The 18300-nt window shown below is 47.2% G+C and overlaps 1 protein-coding gene across 3 annotated transcripts in view; it reads right to left on the reverse strand.

Annotated features, from left to right (window-relative positions):
* The window catches only part of LOC142574354 (uncharacterized), an 88589-nt gene that overhangs the window by 36480 nt on the left and 33809 nt on the right, over positions 1-18300 (reverse strand). For 2 of the 3 annotated variants that reach the window (XM_075683458.1, XM_075683455.1), the window contains exon 2: positions 422-565. The exons of the other annotated variant lie outside the window; for it this stretch is intronic. In XM_075683458.1, the coding sequence (XP_075539573.1) occupies positions 422-565 (144 nt within the window). The remainder of the gene's footprint in view (positions 1-421; positions 566-18300) is intronic. 3 annotated transcript variants of the gene reach the window in all.

Consider the following 18300-nt stretch of genomic DNA (forward strand, 5'->3'; position numbering starts at 1 on the left):
TTCATTTTGTGGACATCATCTATTGACTCACACAGCGTAATGCGTTTGGCACCTCCCATGTGTTGGTAGCCATTTCGTTACTCCAGTATACCGCAAAGTTATACACTGCGTGGCCAAATCAATTTCGTTTTCTTCATATCAACTTGCATAATTGCTACACGAGCTGCACATCATATCAATTGTTTCACGTTCTATCACAGACACCATGGTTTGTGGCTTCTCGCAAATTTTTTGAAATATCTAAAACTTCAGCACCATAGAATATTACATGTAAAACGCCGCGATTGAATATTGTTTTCTTTAGCGATGACCGTAAGCTGCCGGTTGTAAGTTGAGGCGCTTTGTCATGTGCCCTCCAACGAATCTTTATTCATTGCCAAATGTGGCGTGCAGTATTTTGACATGTCGTGAATACACTTACCACCAAGGACGCCCAGTACAAGTGTGAGGAACAGTATTCCATTAGCAAAGTAACAGGCTAGGAAAGTGACGCTGAGCAGGAAGCCTCCGGCCACTGCAGCTGCCCAGACTGTGAGGAGCTCTATCACCGTGCCTCCGAGAAGTACTGCGCACGCAAAGGAAACCGAGGCATCGTTAGTCGTGATTTCTTCCACTCACTATTGCGCGTCTTTCAATTTTGATGATAAAACATGCGGGGTGTATATACCAGGAAGGAATGAGGTACCAGCCGTTCATTTGAGCGCGGGCGGCCGTTATGAGCGTAGGACTGGCACCCGATAATGCGCCCATTTGTAATGATGATCTGGTTCAGGTAAGGCAGGAAGTAGCAAACATATCGGAGTGGACATATATATAATTTAAGCAACAAAAGTTTCAAGCCGATCATTGCGCCACTGCCGCTTTCCGCTGGGATACAGAGAACGTACAAAGACGCGGACTAAATAGCATCGTGAAAATAATTCTGTCCAACTTAGTGGGCATAGGAGTGGGCATCAGTTAGTGGGAAAATTCATCCCCTACTTAACTGCAAAGTTGAATCAGACATGACGCAGGTATAGAGCTTTACCATTGTGTTGAAGAAAACTCCGAGGTAACCAAAGCCCTTCTTATGAGTTGCGCATGGGAAAGCATTAATATCCGATGGAGCGCTACTTAGGGGTCCTTCCTCTTATGAACTCCTCACGGGCAAGCGAGCGTGTTGAGATGCTTAGCGCGTTTTGATCTGGCCTTACCGAGGCGCAGTTAGAGCGTAGGCGAGGGCTTGCGCGGACGAGGAACGCACGGATGACGCAGGCTTCTGCAAGAAAGAGGGGGATGTGCCTAGCGGGGATGCCTTCTTCCTTCAAGCAACACCTGGTGCCCTAGTGGCCGGCAGGTGCTCCCGTTTGCTTGCTGTCCTACATCTAGGCGCGCTCCTGCTGTGACGTTGTAGCGAATGGGAACTCCGTCGAGGTGGGCTCGTGTCGTGGCGTCATAGCCAATCGGAATTTAAGTGGTGATTCGCTGCTGTGAACGCCGGATTTTTCGCAAAATAAGCCATTTGACGCTGTCGCATCAGAAATCACATGAATGCATTATTTGAACCAGCCGCAGTGATAAGTACAGTCTGCAGTAATTCATTTAGTAGAGAGTTCTTGCAAATCACAAGATAGAGGGCAACTTCTTGATTTCGTAGAGAAGGGTGCAGAGCTAAATACAACGTAAAATTCTCAGGACATTGCTCCCCATTTTTTAACTTGTGTGCCGTCGTAAAAGCAGTGCTTTCAGGTGCTGGAAAAACAGCATATGCCCAAGGTGGTTCGAAACGTGCATGATATTGTTTTTTTCGCTACTTTATTTTTTCGGGTCGACGACAATTTTCCCATTTATCTGGTCAGTTCTCTGCTAGCTGCATGTGTCATGGATCGTGATGGCAACATACCAACCTCGGCTAGTCCAATAATTCGCCAGAGAGGTATTATAGAAAGGAATTGAAAAGGTGGGTGGCGCGAAAAAAGGTCCTACCACCTCTAATCTGGGATCGAAGGTTGGACTTTGCGTAAACATTCGATGCACGCTGCCAAAGGCATTGCGGACCACAGTGGAAGAAACTCAACGAAGGACAGCCCATTTCGCGTCCAATGTGCCGGCGTTCTGGGATGCCGAGCTTACCGACAGCTGAGGAACGGCATGACAGGCTTCCTTTTTTTCCTCTTACCCGCACTGCAGGATTTAATTCATGCCACAACATCTTTCACGAGATCGAATATAAACTTTTGAACTTATTTGTTACCTCTGGGAGTGAGCTCATTTTCCGTGCTTTATATTTTTAGCACTTTTAACTCAGACGTATAAGGTGCAACACATGCTGCGATCATAGCATTATAGCCTGACGAACGATGTTTTGAATAGACGTATGGCACTAATAATTGCTCAGAGATTTTTTAGAATTCTTATAAGAAACTTTAAGGAAGCACCTCTATTAAAAAAATGAAGTCATCAATTTGTTGTTTTTATTATAAGTAGTCGGTAAAAAATTCTGGACTACACAAAATATGCATTTACTTCCTGGTTCCCACCTTTTGTTAGGTCACGCATAAAAAATGAAGGTTTCTTGGCCTCATTACTAGTCATAGTGACGTCCATACTATGGGGGAATGCAGTAGCCGTGCACATGTGGAAAATGGTAAGCTCCTATTAAACAGAGAGCCTTTGATTTGACTCATTACAGCAGGCACCTGGTTTGTTTTTTACCGCATTATTTAGGCTCTAAACATAACTGTTGTCAGGTCAAGGAACATGCAGAAGCCTTCCCATATTTCATTACCGTTTTTTTGATCAGCTTTTCAGTGCAAGCAAGGTAGTCTTGTGTACGGTCAACTGGTGCTGGAGCCTTCACGACTTTGGTCAATTCATGCAGAGGGCTGTACGACAATGTGCAGAGTTTTAGAATGTTGTAAAGAAATGAGAAAGGCAGATTTCACAATTGGTGTTGAAAATAAAAAAAGTTCAGAATCAGTGAAGCTTCGCTATAACTACAGTCTGAAATCGACGGCGTGCTCTTGTATAAGTAAAAACCCCGCAAGACAAGGAGGATTGCGCGTAATAATTTGTACATGCGGTATCGAAGCGCTGATGGTTAAAAGATAGTCACGGTGGTCAGCATAAAGTTGGACTTCCTATTAGTCGAACACAATTATACAAATTCCACGCACTCATCAGTTTCTTGCGTTGTTTCAGAAAACAGATAACCCGAGACAAGCTCCTCTGTGTTCACTGCTGCTATCAATTAAAAACTAGGTTGCCGAGTTGACCAAAGCGAAATATTTGTATTTTTTACAGAAGAAGTGCAAGGGGCACTTGAGTCCAGTTTTGATGATATCTCCAGTCGAAGTTGTTTTCTGTCATCAAAATTCTGTCAAAAATTGTCAAATCTGAAAAAAAGTTCAAGCTCTGTCGTCATTTCAGGCGGCGAGTGATGTTGCTAGAAGAATAATTGCAATGGCAATATTTAACCGCGCGTAATAGTGCAGTCAGTCAAATTTATCAACTTCTATAGGCATGGTAACGAAAATGTCTTAGACATAGTTAGACACTAGCTTATCGCCAATCAACTAGTACGTGAAAACTAGTTGTATACAGCGACTCGCCTTTTTGAAATCTTTACAACCAGCACGAGCGACTCCACGCAAGGGAGCTCTCAACTTCCTCTTGACTGCTCTCGCCAATAGCAAATATGACCGCGAGTCGAAAATGTTTGACACTTCGATGAATAGTTGGAGATGTTGGTCGCATTTTTGAGGATAACTTTGTTGGTGCGCATCGTTGAAAAGTAGCTGCGATTGAACAATTTTCTGTGGCAATGTTTGTGAACCCTATCGGGACATTTGTGTTCGATTGATCATCATCAACAAGGTGAATAGATTGTACCGATTCTGTGCTTTCTGTTCATTTACCGTCATAGAGTTGGTCATTTATTTAGTTATATATATATTTTATTTAGCGACCACCAAGTCAAACGCAGACCATTTCAAGAATTTGAAGGCTAAACCAAACTACGCTCTTCGGCAAAGAAAAATTAGTACCCTCAAACCATTTTCTAATGTACAGTCTGAGAGGCTTGCAGAGAAACATATTAAGGCACTCGAACCTGACACTCGAATTAAGGCACTCGAACCTGCGATATTCGGCTGTAGTCAAACTCCCGACCTTTGGTGGTACTGAAGGCGATGTTAATCAAAGCGCAGTAAATAGAGTTAATTAAGACACCCTATCTCGTCACTATGGTTCGGAGTCAAACCCTCGACCTTTGGAATTAGGATGGATGACAAAGTGAAGTACACTAAGAGAATTAAGGGAGGTGACTAAGCGATTTACGAGCCATGACTAAGCGAAGCAGAACTCGCAAATTAAGGGTATTGTGTAAGTCATGTGTCCGTCTTTAATGCATCGGCACTTAGGCTTCGGCCTTTGTTTGCGGCTCTATGTGGCGTTTGGGGCGGGAATCCACCAAGCCCATTGGTGAGTACGTCCGGTGGTAGGAATGAAGTATAAATGGTTTATTTTGCATTATTATTAACAATGGCTCCAGATACGGAAGCCCACTTCATGTAGGAGCATATCAAACGTCTGAGTAGACATCACGACACGTCGGCGCCTCCTGCTACACCAGAGGTCGGCGCTGTTAATACCTTCGTCCTACCTACGAGACTATACAAGCGAATCAGTAAACGGTATCGCGGCCAATCACAATAGCTGAATAGCTGGAAAAATTCCACCCATGATAACGCATCGTTCCGCGAAACTGCACCTGCTATGTCACACTTTGACCCCGGATATTTAGTCGGCGTTGGTCAGCTTCATCTACAAGTTCAGGTTGTCACCTTCAGGCAGAGGGGTCGTTTGTTGACCCGTCATAGAGTCAGCGTCAGTAGTGCGCCGATTTCTGGATAGGCGCTGATGAATGGTGGGGTTGCCTGATGATAAGCGTCTAAGGAATGTCCATCGCCGTATTGAGACATAGCACATTCAAGTCGTCTTAGAGATAACGTAAGAGACACTGTGAATTTTTCTCAACTGCGTTGAGACATACTCCTGGCACTTTCACGTAAGTTTGTAGAAGTGGAATGTCTCTGCAAAAATTGCCATGTGCCGCAAACACACAATAGTTCCAAGTTCGCGGGGTATGTAGATGTGTTTATCACGTTGTGAACCGTATTGAAAGCTCACACACCAAAGCACCCAGTTTTAAAGCAGTTTCGCCTCCTGGTGTCGGCGCTTGCTTTCGGCGGTGCATTTAAGCACCGTGATAAGGCGTGCAACAAGGCGTAGTAAACCCATGCACAGGAAGCGGCAGCAATCGCCGGTGTGCATAAATTGAGGTACTCGCTGAGTACCTCAATCACTTCAAACCTAATTGGCCAAAATTGTTTTGCAGTCCCTCGCTACGGCGTGCCTCATAATCATATTGCTGTTGGTCCATCCATCGAGAATTGTGTATTGCGATAGTAAATATATGGACATTCCAGTCGGGCATATGGACATTTCCTCTTAATTGCGCCGCACAACAATGCCGCATCCGAGGAGGCAATAAAGAGAGAAGGCAGGGATGTTAAACAGAAATACACCTGGTTGGCTACCAGGTGTATTTGAGCACAATTGAGCACTGAAGCTCAATTCGATCAAAGTAGTGTAGGCCTTCGTGAAATCCGCTTCCAGCCACAGCCGGTACAGAAGCGATGCCTCACGTCGGTGAACAGCGGGTGGAGGTCGGAGATAGAGCGAAGGGCGGAGTTCTTGCAACCTGGTGCGCTTTATATTTCGGGTGATCCACTCTGCTAAAGACAGCTCGCGCGCCAGGTGATGAAGCTGCCTTACATAGTCTGTCCTGGAAGGAGGATTGCGATGTGTTCTTGATGTGACTGTCCGGAAGCTTTGTCTGCTTGATAATTTCCACTGATTCCACGATGGCCAGGTAGCCGCGGGAAATTAATTTCGTATCCTTCCTGTTAGACATTGTGGTGAAGTTTCACAATTTCGTATGTTAGCTGTTCGTGAGCTCCCCGTTGGAGAACAGCCTGCATGCCGTGTAACGCCAGTCTCGAGTCGGATAACATGTCCCTTGCACCAGGACTCTCCGTGTCAATAAATTGAACCGCACAGCGCAGAGCCGTGAGTTCTGCAGCCGCGGACGTCGTGACATGTGACATCTGGAATCGCAGTGTTACGACTCTCGTCAGTGTAAACACAGCCACGCCAGAACTGGCCGATGTAGTCGATCTGTCAGAATATGTGTGCACCTGGCTAGTGTATGTCTCGTTCAACAGGATTAGCGTCAATTGCTTTAGTGCAGATGGTGGTGCATCTGATTTTTTTAAAGTCCTGGAATTATGAGGTGTAATTCGGCATGGCAGAAACACCATGAACGAGAAAACAGCCTGGTCGCACGCGTGTATCCCGATGTCAGTGAAGCACGATATCCACAGACAGTTGTGCTAAAGGATGTGCGGGGTCATTCCGAGGTCAGTGCATCCAGGTGATGGCAAGGGGTCAGGACAATGTGGCTGACATGTACACGCATTGCCTCGGCGGCGATGTGCGTCCTGATTGAATAATCTTGAACAACGGCAATAGTTTCAGCCATTGAGGCACTGCGTGGTAATCCAAGGCATATCCTCAGAGAATGGGCTTGAATGCTCTGACTTGTACGCAAAACGGGTTTGTAGGTGTTGGATATAACTGGTACGCTCTACCGGAGGAACCCAACAAACAACACCCCGTGCAGCTGTAACCGGGATTGTATGGACACCCCCCAGTTCCTTTCTGCAGGAACATGCACAGAAGACAAATAGCGATAAGTCGCTTTTTTATGTGGTGCCCGTGAGGAGTCCAGGACAGGGCTCTGTCAACCACAACCCCCCAGAACCTGTCACTTCTGCTGTACGATATCACGTTTCCTTTGATTGATATGCCGTATGCAGACATTGGCTTCCTGATAAATACCCCCACTGTGCACTTTTCCCACGTCACCTCCATCCTTGCTTGCGAAGGCTTGTGAATCCGAGCGAGAAGCTGAAGCCGTGTTATCGCCGACATCTAGATACAGATGTCGTCAGCGTAGATAAAGAGTCGAATGATCTTTCCCAGGTCCTCGAGAAATACAATAAGGGCAAGATTAAAATGTGTTGGGCTTAGTGCTCCACTTTGAGGGACTGCGCGACTACTGTAATATTGGGTTGTCAGGCCATGCACGGTGAGCACGTAGACTGATCGCATCTGTAGGTTGCTGCGAACCCATACATATATCTTGTCACCTAGTCCTATTGTTCTAACGCTTTTAAGATGGTTTCATGGGTAACATTATCGTAAGCACCTTTAACGTCTACACACAAGGCAGCAGACAAGCGTTTACATGCCTTTTCTGGTATGCGACGTGCATTAAAAAGTCGACAACATTGTCTATAGATGAACGGCCGCGCCTGAATCCTGACAACGTGTCTTTATAAAGTTCATAGTGCTCTGGGCTCCATTCCCGACTCTTTAGAGCCATCCGTTCACTGCTTTTCTTACACACTAGCTAGCTCAATCGGACGGTATGACGCAAGGTCCAAAGGCGACTTGCAGGCTTGAAGCGCGGAATCCGGCGACTCGACTTCCACTCCAAGGGAACAGTACCTGTCTGCCACGATCGTTGTGCACGAGCAGGAGTGCCTTTCGAGCTCGTTCACCAAGGATACACAGAGCGCGGTAGGTAATTCCATCTGGCCCGGGCCTTGAGGAACGAGTACATAAGGCAAGCACAGCCTCTAGCTCGTCCAGAGAAAACGGGCACTTGATACGGAGATCACGTGAGAATGGCGAGTGGTCGGAAGTCTGCGTTGTAGTGGAACTTACTTCACTGACAAACCTCCTACAGAAAGATTCAAATGGGTGGCGCTCTGCAGGGGTTGCATGGAAGCCAGGAGCAATTCACCATATAAGAGACAAAGGCTTTTGGGGATCCAGAGACTCGCAGAAAGACATCCATCGTTGTGAAGCCAGCATATTCATACGCCGTTGTGTTTTCTTCTGTGTGCGTCTGACCAATCTCAAATCATGAATGGACTTTGTGCACCTATATCTTCGTTCCGCACGGCATCAAATTGCCCGAAGGTTGTCTAACTCAATGTCGAGTTCGGTGCTTACCGAGCTTCTCAATATCGAATGTGTGGCAACCTGTAGGGCAACATTTCTTGCGTCCCCTAGGCTGGACGGTATGGCGTGTCACAGTAGTGTTCCACGATCGATCCTAATTTTGGGTAGTCAAGGCACAGGACGACTCCGCCGAACTTGGAGCTAGTCAGCACTTCAATCGTGAGATAAGTTGGGATGGGTTCGCTTCGTTGCGTTTCCTAGTCCGAGAACGATTTAACCCTTTTATAGAGGAGCGTGAAACAAAGGTAAGGTCGAGGCAGCCACTATACGCTGTTTCTCGCAGATATGTGGGGCTTCCGTCATTTGACAAAGTTTTTGTTCAGAGGCAAAGCACACCAATCTCTTGCCTCTCGAGTTAATCTTGGACCTTCCCCAGAGATAGTGGTGGGCAGGGAAATCTCCAGTGATCACCAACGGCTATGTAGTCGTTGTGAAAACGTCCCGTAAGCTATCGCAGTATAAACGACTGGATGGTGATAAGCAAGCTCCAAGAATTTGGAAAGTGGCTTTCCTGTCCTTCACTGTCAAGAACACCTACTGGTTTTCATTCTCAGGTCACAGTGTGTGACAAACATATGTCAAGCCAAGCGTATGAAAACAATAATCTTGCTGCAGTTCCCCTCAGTGGAGGACATAATGCACTCATACCCGGACAGCCTGATGGGAGATGACAGGTTTGGCTCACAAATGACAATGGGAAACGGATTCACGAATACAAACTGTTGAAAGTCTCACATACGTGACTTAAGTTCTCTGGCGTTCCATTGCAAGACGGATGCATTCTGAACCTCCTCCCGAAACGATGGCATCTGGCGGGCCAGTGCTTTACCCCAAAGCCGCAAGCACTGGACCCAGGGTGTCCAGCATCTGCAGCGTGCTCTGTGCCGAGAGCGTTTTCATGTTGCTTAGTAGAGCACGCACAGCATTCATCAGTGACCGCAACATTAATATAGCCTGGCGACCATCAGGCGTCGTTGCATCAGCGGTCTATGAGGGTGCCTATTGCGGCGGTATTCGAGGTGTCCTCGTGGCAGGTTGTGCGCGTGGAAGTGCGAGCCACTCTGCCGGATGATCGAGCCATGCAAATTTCGTCGTTCTCGCGGTATCATTTATGGCGGTGCTCCGCGTTGATGCAGCAGCCGCCTTGGTGGAAGACGGTGTGTTGCTTGTTGCGGCGTTCCGTTGCGCTGTTCGGTGGCGATACAGTCGCTGCCTTAGTGTACTGGCAGCCTCAATATGTGTCTAATGGTCCCGAAGCATGTGCTCTTCAACCGCAAATTCCTTCCGGACCTGAAAGTGGCCATTCGAAGAGGTTTAGTCGGAACCACGGCAATTAGGGCACTTCGGAACCGTTGCGCGGGAGGCGGCTTCTGAATCGGATTCAGCACACCAGGGGCACAAAGCAATGTTCGCACATACACTCTTTACGTGGCCAATCTTGAAGCACTTGCGGCATTGCAGGGGATTCGGTGTGCAAGGTCGAACTGGATGGCGGACACGGCCAACATTGACGTGAGAGGGAAGGCAGTCTCCCTCAAACACAAGTTTCTTGCAGTGTGTGTTGCCGAGTCTGGTGAGATGCGTGGTGACACTGCCTTCAGTTGTTGGCTTTATTAATACTGGCAAGTCGTCGGGCAGAATTGAAACGTCGACGTCATAACTGACGCCAACAGTGCTGTCACTGCCTGTAGGGATCGTTGATCGCTGTTTAATTTGTTGATTTCAGTTACATTCCGAAGGCTTTGTATTATGCTGCGATTTAAAACGCCGACCGTCAGGACATTCTTCCGTGAGTTTATTCTCACGTATTTGATTTCATTCGGTGCGATGCGCTCGAGTAACAAAGAAAGAACCTGCCTGTTCAGTAGCCGCAAATTGGTCATAGGGTCCACGAGTCCTGTGCTCTTTACTCGCTCGTCCTGTGTTGCGCTGTTCTTGTTTTTATTCTAAAGAAGATATCATTGTGCGGTCAGCGCTGTGATATATCATTCTCGGTTGAAACATTTGCTGGCGATGAAACCTGCAGCAGGTTTTTTTTTTTTTGCGGTTCGGCTCATGATAACCTTGAAATCATCTTCCGAGGAGTCGCAACGGTCTGTGCACAACTCGGTGGCCTCACTGTCTGTGTCGCTTGACTGGCTCGCACGTTTCCTGGACGTAAGCCAGTCGCACGGCGCGCCCACAAGGAAAGTCCTGGGAAGTATCTTTGTCTCTTGCCGCAACGAGTGAGCGGCATTTCGTAAGATTTTGAGGACAAACAAAGCGAAAATGAATACGCAACAGGGGTAGCGTTCAATTAAGGACTCACTTCGTCGCTACCGTCACAGGAAGGTCAGGGGGCGTGAAATGCGTATGCAACACCCGCACCGATGTGAGGGAAGAAATGTGGTAGTTCAGTGCAGGCGCGAGTGTAGTGCTGCCGATAATGCGGCGGTTGCGCAGCTCGTGAAGGGTCTCCCTTTTCTCTCGATATATTCATCCGGACTATGGACAAACATTATCGTTTGCGAAGGCTTTTATTTATAAGGCTCATATCATTGAATAATTGCCAGAAATCCCTCACCAAAATAATTTTTTACTTAAGCCTCACTCTGACTCAGACTCTCCAAAATTGCACTCGGCCATACGCACACTCGCGGGTAAGTCCGAAATCTCCAGATCGTATCGCGCCAGATGGCCAGTGTGACCACTTTCCCTGTGCCGATTTTTCCGGTTACGACGAGGATTTTAAGGAATGTGTTCGTTCACCCTACCAACTAGCGTAACTGCATATACTGTTTCGTTTTGCAAAGGTTCTGGAAACAAGCGCTGCTCTAAAGGACACAAATGACTTGAGTGGCGTAGATAATAAGCGAAATAATTTATGCATGAACATAAGCCACGAGCGGGGTGCGAGAAGTCAGAATGCATTTAAATCTTTCACAGCTGCACGCTTTCAATGCGAAGCCACCTACGGAGGCGATCATGGTAACGGCCTCCACTAAGTTTCATGCTAAAACAGGCTCCTTATAACACAAATCAGCTCTACTTGGGTTTGCCCCCCTCCTCAATATCTGTGCATGATAAAATAATAGACCGATGTGTCCAATTTCCATCGAGAGATTTCTTGAGCAAGGGATGCCAAAACGCCTTTATTAGTTCCCACATCAGTATATGTTATGCTGCAGAGCAGCTGAACAGAATAAAATAAGGAATACTGACAGGGGCGTAAACTTTATGTCCTTACTATCATCTATGTTCACAAAACTGAGAAATTGTGGGCCTTCCTTCGTAAATTAGTCCAAAATAAAGGCAGTAAAAAAACCTTACCTTTCTTCCGAGCTCAGTTTACCGGAAGCAAAGAATGCACGTTTAGAGATCTTGAGAACAGAGTCTGCTGATTTCACTCAGAAGTAAAAGCAGCTTTGCCGTCTGGCAGTGGGGGCGCCACAGCCTGGCAGCCGCTTCCATTGGAGCAGGAGGCAATGACCTCCACGGCGAGGCAAACCGGATTTAGAAGCAAGGGGAAATGATCCCCATAGCAGTGATAACGAAGCGATGTACGGTCGCTACAAGCCTACTCCCCCCCTCCGCGAAAAGCCGTAGTCTTAAGGTGTGAATGCCGCAGGCATGAACAGTTAATGTTCAAGAAAGGCCTGGTTTCAATCTTCTACGTATTTTCCGAATGCGGAGACACTCGTAAAGGGCCATCAAGGAAGAACTCAATGGTGGCTTGATAGCGTTGCGTAGCAGAAAAGCGTGCGTGGTTGTGTCCATTGTCAGGAAACTAAACCCAGGCAGCCCGCGGGCGATACGTGGGGGCGTAGGTCACAGTTCGTCGAGCCATAATTGTAGAATTGGAGCCACAATTGAAGTGCTGCGTGGCCACTGCATTGCCGGGTGCCGAAAAAGTGGCCTGGAACGCGGATTGCTTACCCATGGAGCACCTCTGCGCTGACTTCGGGGTCATTTTTAATGTTGTTCGCAACGCCCGTAATACTAGGGGTAGCCTTTCCACCCAGCGCTGTCTGTCGAGAGTGGGGTTCAGTGACGCCTTCAGTTATCGGTGAAGACGCTCCCCGCGCCGTTGCCCTATGTGTGGAAAGACGTGTTGTTATGAAGGCGCATAACAAAGAAAAATGCGAGCTTTGGAATTGTCGGCCTCTGTCAATAGTTATTTGCAAAGGGCAAACGCACCCAGACACCCACGTACCAACAAATGCTTGCGTCACTGGCAGTGATGTGTTTTCGAGGCGTCGCCTGAGGGCACCTTGAATACCTGCCGACACACGTGAGGAGGTACATGAAACCTTTGCAGTGCGGAAGAGACCCCACCAAGTCTAAATGCACGTGCTCTTATACTCGAAACGGCTGCAGCGCAGAACGCGCGTGCCGGGTCACTTTCACGGCTTGAGAGGTATGACAGTTCTCGCCCAGCTCAGCCTACCTTTGTTGGTGCCTGGCCAGGCGAAGCGGTCTGTGATAAGTCTCTGTGTCGCTCTGATGCAGGGATGGCTTAGCCCGTGCAGTGAATGAAATATTGGCTGCTGAAACAGATAGGGGACAAACGGGCGAGAGGCTGCCTGTGATGTGTCGTAGGTGACCAATGCTGTTGTATAGGGCAGCGGCACCTCCGCAAGATGGAGCGATGAGCCTTATTGCCGCAATTGGCGCAGCTGGGCGTCGTTCTCTGGGGCGGAGGCTAGAGCTAGAAAATCCACAGAGGCGGCCAGCACAGCGCCGATCCACGACAGTGCGTCTGCTGCCTGATTTTCGGGCCCCGAGATAAGGCGGCGGCGTGCAGCGGAGACGTAGAAGTAGAGCATCCGCCTCGCGTGCAAGAAAACCGTGGTTAGAATCCTGGTGCTGCGTAATTTTCTACCGGAATAAAAAACAGCTTGTTGACAAAATTGTATAAACAGACCTGGAATGCGACCTGATCCCGGTGACCACCGGGATCCGGTAAAGCACTCCCTCACTAGAACAGGATCGGCGACCCTGGTGCAGTACTTGGCCACAACCTCCTATTTGAACACAACAATCAAACCCCGGCTCTCAGTCCCCAGCAGCTGCGAAGCAACTGACCACGGCGGCGGTCAGACCTCTGACGCCGCAAAGGGTGCTAAAAATCTCTGGGTCCGGACAGGCCGCTTTTGGAATCTGAACCTCGCAACGTTTAATGCTAGAACTTTATCTAGTGAGGCGAGTCTAGCAGTGCTATTGGAGGAATTAGCGGGCCGTAAATAGGATATAATAGGGCTAAGGGAGGTTAGGAGAACAAAACAAGCATATACTGTGCTAAAAAGCGGGCACGTCCTGTGTTACCGGGGATTAGCGGAGAGACAAGAACTAGGAGTCGGATTCCTGATTAATAATGATACAGCTGGTAACATACAGGAATTCTATAGCATTAACGAGAGGGTGGTAGGTCTTGTGAAACTTAATAAGAGGTACAAAATGAAGGTTGTACAGGTCTACGCCCCTACATCCAGTCATGATGACCAGGAAGTTGAAAGCTTCTATGAAGACGTGGAATCGGCGATGGGTAAAGTCAAAACAAAATACACTATACTGAGGGGCGACTTCAATGCCTGGGTGGGCAAGAAGCAGGCTGGAGACAAGTCAGTGGGTGATGTGGCATAGGCTCTAGGAATAGCAGGGGAGAGTTATTAGTAGAGTTTGCCGAACGTAATAATATGTGGATAATGAATACCTTCTTCCGCAGGTGGAATAGCTGAACGTGGACGTGGAGGAACCCGAATGGCGAGACTAAAGATGAAACAGACTTCATACTCTGCGCTAACCCTGGCATCATACAAATTGGGGACGTGCTCGACAAGGTGCGCTGCAGTCACCATAGGATGATAAGAACTCGAATTACCCTACACTTTAGGAGGGAACGGAACAAACTGGTACCTAAGAAGCCGATCAAAGCGTGAGCGGTAAAAGGGAAAATAGAGGAATTCCGGATCAAGCTACAGAACAGATATTCGGCTTTAATTCAGCAAGAGGACCTTAGTGCTGAAGCAATGAGCGACAATGTTATGGGCATCATTAAGGAGTGTGTAATAGAAGTCGGTGGTAACTTCGTTAGACAGTATACCAGTAAGCTATCTAAGGAGACGACAGACCTGATTAAAAAAGCCAACGTATGAAATCCTCAAACCCTACAGCTACAACAAGCGTAAGACAGCTGACATAAGGAAGTATAATATGTATAGAATTAAACATGCTCTCAGGAGCCGAGGTAGCCTAAAAGCAGTGGGAAAGTGACTAGGAATAGGCAAGAATCAGATGTGTGCGTTAAGAAACAAAGCCGGCAATGTCATTACTAGTATGGATGAGATGTTTCAAATGGCTGAGGAGTTCTATAGAGATTTATAGAGTACCAGTGGCAGCCATGACGATAATGGAAGAGAGAATAGTCTAGAGGAATTTGACATCCCACAAGTAGCCCCGGAAGAAGTAAAGAAAGCCTTGGAAGCAATGCAAAGGGGGAAGGCAGCTGGGGAGGATCAGGTAACCGCAGTTTTGTTGAAGGATGGTGGGCAGATTGTTCTAGAAAAACTGGCCACCATGTATACACAATGCCTCATGACCTCAAGCGTAACGGAATCTAGGAAGGACGCCAACATAACCTGGCAGCCCCATAAGAAAGGGGACGCCAAAGACTTGAAAAATTATAGACCGATCAGCATACTGTCCATTGCCTACAAAGTATTTACTAAGGTAATCGCAAATAGAATCAGGAACACCTTAGACTTCTGTCAACCAAAGGACCAGGTAGGATTTCGTAAAGGCTACTCCACAATAGACCATATTCATACTATGAATCAGGTGATAGAGAAATGTGCGGAATATAAACAACCTTTATATATACATTTCATTGATTACGAGAAAGCGTTTGAACCAGTCAAAACCTCAGCAGTCATGGAGGCATTACGGAATCAGGGTGTAGACCAGGCATATGTAAAAATACTGAAAGATATCTATAGCAGCTCCAGAGCCGCCGTAGTCCTCCATAAAGACAGCAACAAAATCAGAATAAAGAAAGGCGCCAGGCAGGGAGAAACAATCCTTCCAGTGCTATTCACAGCGCGTTTACAGGAGGTATTCAGAGACCTGGATTGGGAATAATTGGGCATAAGGGTTAACGGAGAATACCTCAGTAACTTGCGATTCGCTGATGATATTGCCTTGCTTAGTAACTCAGTGGACCAATTGCAATGCATGCTCACTGACATGGAGAGACAAAGCTGAAGGGAGGGTCTAAACATTAATCTGCAGAAAACTATTGTTTAATAGTCTCGGAAGAGAACAGCAGTTTACGATAGGTAGCGAGGCATAGGAAGTGGTAGGGAATAAATCCACTTAGGGCAGGCAGTGTGCGCGGATCCGGATGATGAGACTGAAATAATCAGAAGAATAAGAATGTGCTGAGGTGCGTTTGGCAGGCATTCTCATATCATAACCAGCAGGTTGCCATTATCCCTCAAGAGAAAAGTGTACAACAGTGTGTCTTACCAGTACTTAACTACGGGGCAGAAACCTGCAGACTTACGAAAATGGTTCTACATAAATTGAGGAGGACGTAACGAGCTATGGAAAAAAGCAGTGGCGCAGCTAGGTCGTCTGGCACCCGGGGCCCATAGGTCTTGTGTCAACACCCCGCCACCGCCCCGGGTGCAGTTGAGGAAGGCGAGGGTAAAAACAATTTCCGTGCTTCAGCACCAGTACATCCGCCTTGGATACCGCGCAAGTCCCCAGGGTTCCCCTCTTCTTCGCTTTCTTTCCCAGAGATCCCGAATGCAGCAGGCATACAGGCTGTTTTTTTCTGCGCCGAATAACACAGGATGCTGCACTGATAACTTCTGATAAGCGCATGTGCTCATGTTCTGTCAGACTGTAAGGCTTGGCACGCAATACAAATGGGGCATCGCGGAAAATATGGCTGACGTTTCAAGTAACAAAAACCAAGTTTATAAAGTTTTAGTTACTAATTTTAGCGGCAATATTGCACTTCCAAAATTGAAGCCCGATATTCATATCTTGCCCAACAACTTCATAAAAATCTTCGTAGGTACTATGGCGTGCAGTATTTGGCTGTGGTCAGCCCTGAATGAAAAGGAAAATTAAATTTTGTGTCAGTGACGCTGATCTCTCCACCCTATTTATTAGAAAACGCCAGGTGCCTCCTCGGCGCGGGCGCCTTTGCTATGACAATTACGAAATATCTTTACTGTGATCAATAAAACCTTGTTTTTATTAACTGCTATAGGGACAAACGTGATTATCCGAGCTGCGGTACCATCTCAAGATTATGAACAGAAGAGAGCACGCTTCGCATCGATTCTTGGCGTCACCTTAAAAAAAAAGAAAAGGCCGCGATGAAGCCCGTGCCAGCGAAAGCTTGCACTTGTTGGTCTGCACTCGTAATGGAGAGCATTGAGGGTTCAACGTCACTGGTCCACTATTTCATGTTTCTTTCGCTGCTGCCATACTGGGCCCTGCCCGCAGTGCCAAAGTTCTGTAGGCTGTAGCACCCAAAACGATATTGTTGAAGAAGTTTTTCTTGAGCTAATAATATGACGTTGAGTCCTCAATTCTCTAATTAAAGTGCTTCCTCTATAAGTACTAATTAAATGATTGTTGAGGATACGGGTATTACTTATCTGTCATATTTTTCACGCTATCCAGTTCCTAGTAATCACAAGACACATAACGTCATAGAATAGGGGGAAATATCTTTACAAAATTCACCTTTCTTTATAGAACTCCGTGTAGCTGACATGGACACTGTACTTGTGACATGAAGTCACACAACAACAAAATGATAAGGAAACCGTTAGCTAAGCCTAGGAGAAAGATCTAATATTCAACACCGCGAAAGTGATGAAAAACTAACACAACGATTCAAAATTGATAAATAGAACACTGTATACATATTGCCGATACACAAACGATGGTGTGACATTGATCCTTTTGCACTAAAGCAGGTAAGCGGGTGAGGACAGACTTCCTTCAGAAGCTCTTTTTTCCCCCACTTCGCTTCTGCAAACTGAATAATTACAGCATTAAAGTTTGTATTTCTTGCTTGTTCTTTTTCTATGGTCAGTATCACCAAGTTTGACAGCCTTTCATCAATCATGGTGGAGCGCAGAGACGTTTTGATCAGCTTTAACTTGGAAAGATTCCTTTCGCATGATACGACTGACACGCAGATCGTGAGGAACAAGCGAAAGATCACTGTAACATTAGGGAGGGACTCAGACAAGTTCCGTTTAGCAATAAATTCCAGGAACTCCAGGCAACGAGTCTGAAGACGATCCAGAGAATCCCATTCACGATTTTTGACGGCCGCACTTATGCAACGTCGCTCTCAACGAACCCTTCGCCATAAACGCGAGCGCCGGGCGAATGTAAAATGTAAATGTAAAATCAGAATGTAAAAGCTAGATACTTGAAGAAAAAACCAAAATGCTTGACAATGCAATTCATGGTCAACATTTCTCTCCTGAAGGTGCTGTAGCGAACTTTTTTAGGTTGGACGCACTTTGAGAAGAAGCCCATTGACCTGCACCCTGTGCCGTCGTGCAACTGTAGTACTGCGCCCACTGCCGTAGTCGACGCCTCTACCATAAGGCAAGAAGGTGCGCCATGCAGCGGATAAATCCGCAGCCCTGCGGTCACCCACCGCGTTTTAGCGTCCTGGAAGGAGAGTTCGTGCTCACATCGGGCGACTTCCAACTCCGTGGATCCGTGGCTGAGGCTCCGTGGCCGGGCGGCCACAGGTGTGTCTGTGGAGGTGATATCATACGTCGCCTTGTGTTTCTCGGGCAGCGTATTGTTTTGAGACTTTGCGAGTTGCCGATGTTCAGCAAGTATCTTGTAGTACGTTGGCACCGACCGAAACGCCCTGATGCCAGATGTGGTGAAGTTGGACTGCACGCCAAGAACACCGAGGGATGGGACGTTATCCTTTAGGCTGAAGAATGGCTCAGGAAGTCCGCTATCGGTATTGCAAAGCTGATGTCGGTGATCACAAGCCCCCTTTGCGCAATCGCCGGAGTCGGATGTCTCACGTTATCCACAGGAGCCCATACGACGTGATGGCAGTGTTGTTCACTGTGTGGAGTGGGGTGTGGACTGGTCGCGTTTGTGGTCTGCGCCTGCGGCAGGAACGATAGG

Source organism: Dermacentor variabilis, chromosome 3 (genome assembly GCF_050947875.1).
Source record: "Dermacentor variabilis isolate Ectoservices chromosome 3, ASM5094787v1, whole genome shotgun sequence".
Lineage (NCBI taxonomy): Eukaryota > Metazoa > Arthropoda > Arachnida > Ixodida > Ixodidae > Dermacentor > Dermacentor variabilis.